The sequence below is a fragment of the Pinus tabuliformis genome, chromosome 7, assembly GCF_031772625.1.
Source record: "Pinus tabuliformis cultivar Carrire ecotype Pingquan chromosome 7, CPIR1, whole genome shotgun sequence".
Taxonomy (NCBI): Eukaryota; Viridiplantae; Streptophyta; class Pinopsida; order Pinales; family Pinaceae; genus Pinus; species Pinus tabuliformis.
The window spans coordinates 1,019,532,239-1,019,541,927 of NC_142293.1; the positions used below are offsets into that span (position 1 = coordinate 1,019,532,239).

General features: G+C 38.2%; 1 protein-coding gene across 1 annotated transcript in view; it reads left to right on the forward strand.

Annotated features, from left to right (window-relative positions):
* The window catches only part of PGI1 (phosphoglucose isomerase 1), a 142,281-nt gene extending 133,616 nt beyond the window's left edge, over nt 1-8,665 (forward strand). The window contains exons 12-14 of the mRNA XM_089459301.1: nt 7,768-7,846; nt 8,067-8,133; nt 8,272-8,665. Coding sequence (XP_089315427.1) covers nt 7,768-7,846; nt 8,067-8,133; nt 8,272-8,412 — 287 coding nt within the window. The 3' untranslated portion in view covers nt 8,413-8,665. The remainder of the gene's footprint in view (nt 1-7,767; nt 7,847-8,066; nt 8,134-8,271) is intronic.
* The last annotated feature ends 1,024 nt before the right edge of the window (nt 8,666-9,689 follow it).

The window sequence follows — 9,689 nt, forward strand, 5'->3', positions numbered from 1 at the left end:
GGCGTTGGGAAATATTTTGGCATGTAAACTTAGGAAAAAGTGGGTGGAGGGAGTCCCCATTTAATTTTCGGAGAGATGGAGGTCACCAACATTGAGAAAAGGAAAGATTAAATTGGTAGTGGGATGTGGGCCATCCAAAAAGGGGAATTCAAGCCCCTTAGAAAAATTGAGCTAGGGAAAAGGAGGTCGAATTAATGGGGCCCACAAGGAGAGAAAGGGGCAGCAAGGATAAATAGAAGGAAGAGGCATCATTTTGGGGGATTTTGACAAATTGAATTTATGATTTAGAGTACTCTTGTGCTGTTTAGCGAAGACTACCAGTGTTGCTTAGCACAAGCTCAACCTTTTGTTCGGTGGACTTAGAGTCCCACCCTAGGAGAGAATTTCAATGTTTATTGAAGAGGAGATTACTGGAGTTTGTGGGCCATTTCCAGTGGTAACTCAACCAGTTTGAATCTCCAAGAGGATGTAGGGCCAAAAGTTCGTACCACTGATTTGAGGAGTTTCCAAGGGAGTTTCAACTGGAGAAATTAGGAGAAAATTTCTTGAGGGTGGACGAGAATTTGTGGTAATTTGCAGAGGTGGATACTACAACTACAAAGAGAACCCAAATTTGTCCTCTAGGGCCTACACAATAGTTTTCTGGGCAAAATTCGTGGGCCAGATTTGCAGTAGGGAGGAGTTAGTGGAGCTGGGTTTTTGGGCCTAAAGCGAGTTGCCTTCATTTGTTGATTGGAACTTTGTGCTTAAGTTGAGGCATTCTCGTGGGAGCCTATTGGTCATCCTAAGCCCTTATACTTAGAATTAGTGTTTTAAAATTTGGGCGGACCGGATTGGAATCCGCTAAGCCGACCGTGCCAGACCCTTGCCTGGGCCAACTCGGTACAAAAACCGGTTCATTGGCCGGTCTGTTACCAAACCGATCGAGCCGATCACCAACTCGATCGATTCGGTAACAGAATGGCCGACTTGGCGAAGTCCGACTTAAACCAACCGAGCCAATCAAACTCAGTCAATGACGCATTTTGGAGGGGAATGCGGACCCCAAACTCACTTAAATTTTGGTTTTAGGTTTTCTGTTTGCCCATATAATCTCTCCCAAGCCTATAAAAGCTACCCAACCCCCTCACATTTCCTCACAGCTATCTCATTGCATTTGTGTGAGAATTTGTGAGGAGTTTGTGAAGAGTTGTGGAGTTGGTTTTTGGAGCAGCAGTGAGGAGTCTTGGGCAATCATTGGAGCAGCAGTGAGGAGCTTCTTGGGCAGCCATTGGAGCAACATTGAGGAGGCTAGAGCCTAGAGGTATTTTTTTTTCACTTCTAAAATCTGCCTTTGCTTGTTTTTTTTTTTTTGCAAATCTGGAAATTGAAAAGAGTAATTTTTGTAAAAGAAATGAACATTGAAGAGTTGTTTTTTTTTTCTTTTCATTTTCAGATTTGTTTCCTTTCATTTCCAAGTCCAAATATCAAAAAATGGCTCCTAGAATGAAAGATGCTGCTTGGGCATATGCTGAGATGATTGATAATCAAATGCATTGCAAATTTTGTCATAGAAAAATTAAGGGAGGTGGAGGGGGCATTCATAGGCTGAAACAACACTTGGCTGGTATTAGAGGCCAAATTGCTCCATGTGCAACACCAACAGAACAAATTGGGGAGATTAGGAAGGAGTTGATAGAAAAAACTGAGAAGTTGAGGAAGAAAAAGCTAGGCAAAAAGAAATAGTGGCTGAAATTAGGAGGAAGAGGAGTATAAAACACAAGATGGCTGCCAACCCCAATTTTGATTATGAGGGCTCTTCATCTATCCCTTGCACTGATGCATCCAACCCCTTTCGCTATGTTCCTCTCTCTTTGGAGTCTATTGAGGAAAAGGGTAAGGGTAAAATGAAAAAGAAGGGTGATATCAAAAGATATTTCACACCCTCCTCTCCCTCTGATAGTGCACATGGTCCTCAAGCTAATAGAGGTCAAATGGAACCCACTTTAGATGACCATTGGAAGAAAGAATTGAGAGAAACTGCTTGTGATTACATAGTTGAATGGTGGTATGACGCTGATATCCCCTTCAATGTTTCTCGTTCACCATATTATGAACCTATGTTTGATGCCATATTCGCTATTGGAAAGGGCTTCAAAGGCCCTACTATGCATAAGTTAAGGGTATCTCTTTTGCAAAAAGAGGTTTTTTCCATTAATCAATATTTGAAAGATTTCAAAAGCTCGTGGGAAAAAACAAGATGTAGCATCATGTCAGATGGATGGACTAATCAAAGGAATCATACCATCATGAACTTTCTTATCTTTTGCCCACAGGGAACCATGTTTCTAGAATCAGTTGATGCATCTGATAGGGTGAAAGATGTACATTTGTTTAAGCTTTTGGATGAGGTTGTTGAAGAGGTGGGAGTGGCTAATGCTGTTCAAATCATCATAGATAATGCCCCTAACTATGTTCTTGTTGGTAAAATGTTAGAGGAAGAACACAAATATCCCATTTGCTGCACATTGCATAGATATCATGCTTGAGGATAATGGTAAAATAGATTGGATCAAGAACACTGTAGAGCATGCCAAAAGCATAACAAAATATATTTATAATCACTCATGGATTTTGTCCTTGATGAGGAAACACACGCAAGGACATTATTAGGCCTGCCATCACTGGATTTGCAACTCATTTTTTGACATTGCAATCTATGCTTTCCTAACATAGAAACTTGCAAAGGATGTTTTCTAGTGATGAATGGAATGAATGTCAATGGTCTCGCAAACAAGATGGCAAAGATGTGAGAAAGAAAGTTAATGAAGAAATATTTTGGAAAAAGGCAACAAAGATTATGAAGGTTTCTGAGCCACTAGTTAAGGTGTTGTAGTTGGTGGATGGGGAAAGATTGGCTATGGGCTCTATTTATGAGGCTATGGATCAAGCAAAGGAGCAAATGAAGGTAACATACAAGGATAGAGTGGCTAATCTTGGGCACATTTGGGAAATCATTGATCAAATATAGAAAAATCAACTCCATCGCCCTACACATGCAGTTGGGTATTTTCTGAACCCAAGGTATCATTATAAAGCTCTGGAGGCAGAAGCTTTGACTGGGGAGTTTAGAGATGGATTGATTGGCTGCATTGATTGCATGGTCCCTAAGGAGAGTGACCAGTTGGAGATACACAGACATATCACTTGTTTCAGAGAGCCACAGGTACCTTTGGTAAGAACCTAGCAAGGATTGCAAGGGAAGCAGAGGAGCCAGGTAAACAAACAATTTCAATTTTCAAATTCTTATTTTGTTAAATTGTTTATAATTTGAAAGTTGGATATAATTTGTTGAGCTAACTCATTACACAACTATGTTTTTTGTAGCACAATGTGGGAGGCATTTTGGTAGCCATTGTCCTCTATTGCAGAAGTTTGCAATCTGTATTTTGAGTGAAACTCGAAGTGCTAGTGGGTGTGAGCGCAATTGGTTTGTCTTCGAAAGGATTCACACAAAGAAGAGAAACCGTTTGGAACAAAAATGGTTAAATGATCTAGTCTATGTCCAATACAACCTTCGGCTAAGACGCAACCAATTGCTGAACAAAAGACCTAATACAAATCCCATTGTGTTGGAAGATATTGATCCAACATCAGATTGGGCAGTGGAGAGTCATCCAATAGAGTTTGATTCTGATGATATTGGTATTGATTTGGATTTACAGATGGAGGCAGTAGCTGAACATTACGTTCAATTAAATGCAGATCCACTAGTTTCAGGCCCAACCCCAAGTCCTCCAGTTGCAAGCACTTCCTATACTCAACGTGCAACTGTTGCGCCTGCTAGTGCTACTACTTCTACAGTTGCAGTTGGATGGTGATGAGGAGGAGCCATGGGTTTCACTGTCTGACTCTGATTCAGAGTCTGAGCCAGATGATGTTGGCTTCTCTAACAATAGCTAGTAGTGACTAGTGACTAGTGATGTTTTACTTTTGTTGTAGAGGCCATTTAGAGCCTCCTTGGTTATGTGTTTTTGTTTTGATCTCTATATCATGTATGTATTGGATAATGCCCTACGTGTCATTTTGATATAATGGATATATTCATGAACCTACTTTGATCATATGTTGTCTTCTCTCTATATTCTAATGCTTTTTGTTTGGAAACATGAATGAAAATCTTTAAAATTATGTTTTTCATTAAAAAATAAATATTTAATGTATTTTTTACAATGGTTGAGTCGATACCGAGTCAGAGTTAGAGTCGACCCTCGGCCGGTTCCAAATCCGAGTCAGAGTTTTAAAACATTGCTTAGAATATCCATCATAGTTGACCTAATATCGGGACTCCTCCCATTGGTGAAAGTCCATAAAGAGCAGGGAGTTTTGGTTGTGGTGATAGTTGGCCATTACCCCATTGTTGTCACTTGGTCTAGTAATAGCCTTGTAGGGTACCCCTCTCCACGACCTGCTAGATTATGTGGCAACATTCCATATAAGGGTAGGGCAGTGCCTTTGTCATTATTTACTACTGATGTACTCATCATTTTACCTTCAAAATCGTCTTCGATAAATCTTGTAGGGAGCAAGACCTAGGGTATGTGATGTAAACGCTTTATGAGATGTAAAAATGGATGCTAGTGGTTTAGGATGTTCTTGGTGTCCTTGTAAACATAAGGGGATGCTAGTGGTTTAGGATGTTCTTGGTGTCCTTGTAAACATAAGAGGATGCTAGGGCTTGTGCATATTGTAGACAAGAACATGAGTGTTAGAGGAGTTGATGACTTCGTTGCAAGCCTTGCTTGTTGTCGCTACTTGTTCTTTGTATGTCCATGGAGAAGCTTTGGTTGTCGTGTGGATTGAATAGAGGTAGGTCTAGGGTTTATGATAGAAACCCTAGGAGAGACATGATGAAAGAATATTAGTGCTTGGGATGATCTTGGAGCCTTGTAGTTGTGTGATGCATGGAGGCTAGAGTAAGAGCATGGAGTGCTAAAGGAGTAGAGGAATCTTGAGGTTGGTTTGATGTTTAGCTTAGAGGAAGACCTATTGATATTCCATTGATGATCTTCTTCGAAGGTCTTGGAGCTTGTGTCAATGCTAGACATAAAGACCTAGGGTTTTCTCAACTCAAATCCTAGGATGGACAAGGAACTTTAAAGACATCACTAGGGTTTCCTAGTAAGGTTTGTACTTGTTTGATGCAAAAGCCTAGGGTTTGTGTGATATAAACCTAAATCAAGATGATCACTGGAGTGAAGTAAGAAGATCAATGGTGGACTTGTTTGTGTTGATGCTAGTTTTTGTTCAGCTTTTGGGGTGTATTGGAGGCTTAGGTGTGATAGCTTGAAGGACTATCTTGTATCAACTTGTGATAAGCTGTTGGTATGTACTTGTAACTGCACTCTTATGTATATATGATGTGCACTTTGTTGTCTACACTTTGTGTATTTGCAGATCTGATTTTAAACTTGTGTTCTCATGCTTATTGAGTAGTTTCTAGTGTTGGTTATGTATGCTGATTTAACATAATATTGAACATGTTTTGTTCTTTTTTGTCAAGTAAATAGACATAAAAGAGGGTATGTTTGGGGCTGCAAAAATTCTGCTGTTCATAAGTTATCTTTGGAATTGTTATATGTTAGGGTATGTGTCCTTAGGCTTGGAAACATAGTTTTAGTGTAGTTCCATTCAAGGATTATTGGTCATTTGTGCATTTGTAATATGTGGATATTGTGCTTTGTATTCTTTGTATGTGGTATGCTTTTTACTTTCATCTTGGAGTGCTAGGTTTTGGGAAAAACCCTACAAAGACAAAGGATCCACTAGGTTGTGGATTTACTCTAGAAGAGTAATTGGCATTTAAGAAGGTTGTGGAAGACTAACATGGAGATAGTCTCATAACCCATGGTGGTGGAATTAATGATTGATTCTAAAGTTGTAATTGATGGGCATAGTGATGAGTAAGAATGATAGGGTTGTTGGATTCTCTTATGAAGAGGGAGTTGGCATTGAGTTTAAGATGTTGACGAGGAAACTTGATTTGGTGGAGAACACCTTCCTTGCAATGTTGGAGTGTTGGTTTTATCTATTGCTTTGAGATGATTCTCCTTCACCATGATGCATTCAATGGGCCCATTGCAATGCTCAACCTATATGTAGATTGATGAATGCATGCACTATCTTTAGATCAATGAGGGGTATTTCCCTATGCATGGTGGTGCATGTTCTAGATTTAGGTGGTCACATATCTCAAGAGAGATAGCTGCACACCATAGGAGATTTTCTATTTTAGGTGGGCACAAAACCCTAGGTAATTTGGGCACATGCTTGCATGCATTCACTCAACTTCAGTGGGTGTTTTATTCCAGGGAAATTTATCCATGCAGCTAGGTGCATTCTCCTAGGCACATTAGAGTTAGGTTTATAGCTAGTGATGTAAGGTAAATCATTGTAACCCTAGTCTTCTCCTATTCCATAAAAGAGAGATAGGGCCTTTTATTGAAGGGGCTAGACACTAGAAGCTTTGGAGTTAGGTTTTGTTTGACATTATACTAGTTGCAGATGCAATTTTATTTCCCAGTAAGAGAGAGATACATGATTGGTTGCTGCAAATTGTTGTGTATATACTATATATATCTAGCATTCAGATTTTTTCTGTTTTGATGGCAGTCAATTAGTTTTCAGACTCCTAATTTTCGTTTTTTGTTTTTATGAGAAATATAACCAATTATAATTATTTTTGTTGAGGATTGACAAAATAAATGATCTTTGTATACTAATATTTTCCTATTTTAGGGTTTGAACTTTGATTTAACAAACTTTTTGCTGACATCAAGTTTTTTCTTGTATTACTTGAAGGCACATTCATTTGATTCTCTTTTTTTATTATTATCTAAAGTTGCTTTGAAAAACACATCCTGAGGTCAGGGGCTACACCACCCTTTAGCTTAGGTGTAGATCTGATGGGTATCTAGTCTGCCATTGTCTAGGACATGCACTTGGCTCATCCATTTGGGCGGGGGAAATCAGAGCGAGAATGGAATCCCAACTTATAGCTTAACAATTGGTGGATTTCACCAGTGAACCAAGTCTATATTGGCAAATTAAATGATACCTGAGTTCAAGATATTTCATTTGTTCTTGTTTTGGTGATGTAGCCATGTTTTTATTCTTTGGGTTGTGGAGAAATTTCTTTGAAAGTTTAGAGAAGCTATGAAATTTATATGTTTTAAGATGACCCATGCAAATGTGGATATCCCTGTCCAACTTGGGCAATCCATCTAGAATGGGGCCCTAAGCTCACGAGGTTTGAGCTTGGGTCTTTGGCATGACAAACTTCATCTCAACCACTCACCACAGAGCTGTGGACTTGTGTGGGCTGTTATTTACTAAAATGCATTTTGTAGACATTATTCTTATCTCTTTTTTTTTTTTTTTTAATTTGAGACTTGATTATGGAGACTGTAAAACCTGCATTTATTTTGCTAAAGATCTTTGTCCACATTGAAATCCATTTTAATGTTTCATTTGGAATGAATATTTCTGCATTTGAGAACTTCAGTTGTGAACAACCGAATCCCTTGGGTTTTTCTTCCCAATGGTGTGATGAGTCGTAAGAAAAATAAAAGAAACACTAGTCTGGCTAGTCAGACCCCCTTGGATCAGTCAAACATACTGTCTTTCTTTGGATTCCTTCTTTTTCTTTGCGGGATGGCAGACTTATATATGGATTTAATTTTACTAATGTTATTATTATTTGTGTTGGAATCTGGATTATTTGTTCAGGCGTGGAAGCGGGAAAGAAGGCAGCTGGAGAAGTATTGGCTCTTCAAAAGAGGGTCCTTTCTGTTCTGAATGAGGCCAGGTGGGTGATTTCTAGTGGGTTTTGTTTTGTTTAATTTCTCCACATTGACACTATTCAAATTTCAAACCTCGTTCTGGTGGTTTAACATATTTGGTTTATCCCTAAATTGCTTGTGGGTAATTTGTGAGTGGGTTTTATTTTGTGTGTTTCTATTCATATTTGCCCCTATTCAAACCATGTTTTAGCGGTTTACCATATTTTGGTTTGTCCCTGCTTTCAGCTGCAAAGAACCCATCGAGCCTTTGACATTGGCCCAGATAGCAGAACGATGCCATTCTGTAGAACAGGCATGCAACTCTATGTGCTTTTAGCAGTTTGTGTTAAAAGTTTTGTTATCTTTTGCCTATTGGTTAAGTTCCCAGCTAAACAGTTTTCCCTTGTCATAAAATATCTGATTTGTATTCTGCCTTTTAATCTCGATGCAGATTGAGATGATATATAAAATTGTCACACATATAGCGGCAAATGACCGGGCACTGATTGCTGAAGGTAGCTGCGGGTCCCCTTCCAGCATCAAGGTATTTAGTGAAGAGTGCAATGTTGAAGACTTGTACACGGAGGTTTAATTTTTTAGGAATGAACTACATTTTTTTGCAGAAAAGAGCTGAAGGTTTCTAATATTGTAAATGATTCATTTTCGGGACAGTTTGTTTGTTGTCACTGGCTGGATGTGTTTGCTAGTGATTGTAAGTTTAAGCAAACCTCAAATCAAAAATAATTCATTGGTTGGGGACTTTAATCATATCTATGTTTACACATATGTAATTGGATTAGAAGCAGCGACAATAATACAATGCAATGTGAAATCAGTTGGTTGCACTAGGCCTTTACTTGTATTTGGCATGCACATATTAAGTGATATTATTTGCATTCACTACATGGGTAAAGTTGAATACATTACAGAGTTTATGCTTATTTCAATTCTGAAAGGTCCACAATGTTATTTTTCTAAATAGACAAGAAAGCTTGCAAACATAATTAGCAATGGACTTAAAGGACTAACGTAACAGATTTGCTTTTATTACAATGAAGTCAATTGACAGAATTGGTTTGATCCCCTTTTATGTCATTGGCTAGATAGTTGTATTACTGTCGCAGTGTAACTTATTTATTTAAATGCTATCTATTATTTTATTAGTCAGTTGTATGAACACAAATTTATTACATCAAGTAAGCCTTATACTTGAACATCCACTCTTTAGATGCTTCTCTTTGATAAACACTACTTGAACCAAGTAGGGCTCCATATCCTTGTAAATATGTAGCTGCTGAGTTGACTTTTCCAAGTTTCCAGATTCCTTCTTTTGATTCCTGAATTAGAAATCTTTTAATTTAAACCAATGGACAACAATCTACTTGCATGCCTCAGATCCCTGTTATCGAGGGATAATTCCTGATATTCATAAACTTGCAAACTGGGGAACAATCCATGTCAAGCATCGCTCACACTTGATCCCTTCATTGTCTGCAAAGATTGGGCTTCTTAAATCATGAGAGCATCATTTATTTTTATTGTACTCTTGTTCTAATCATGTATAGCGGTAAAGGTTTATCTGCTACAAATTTAGAATTGTCTGTTCTTCCTTTGTTTGAATAATCACTTCATGAATATATCTTTAATTCTGCAACCATTTTCCTGTGTGGTTCAATTCTATACGCCTGTATGCTTATATTCTATATGCCTGTCTATACATTTTTTATGTATGGCAACTTGTGCCTTTCTCATAAAATCTTTACATAAATCATATTGTAAATACCTTTCTGCTTGCATCTTCAAAGAACAGTTTTTCTATTCATGGATTTAAAAGTTCTTTTTTTCAAAAACATATACGTAAAAGGTTTT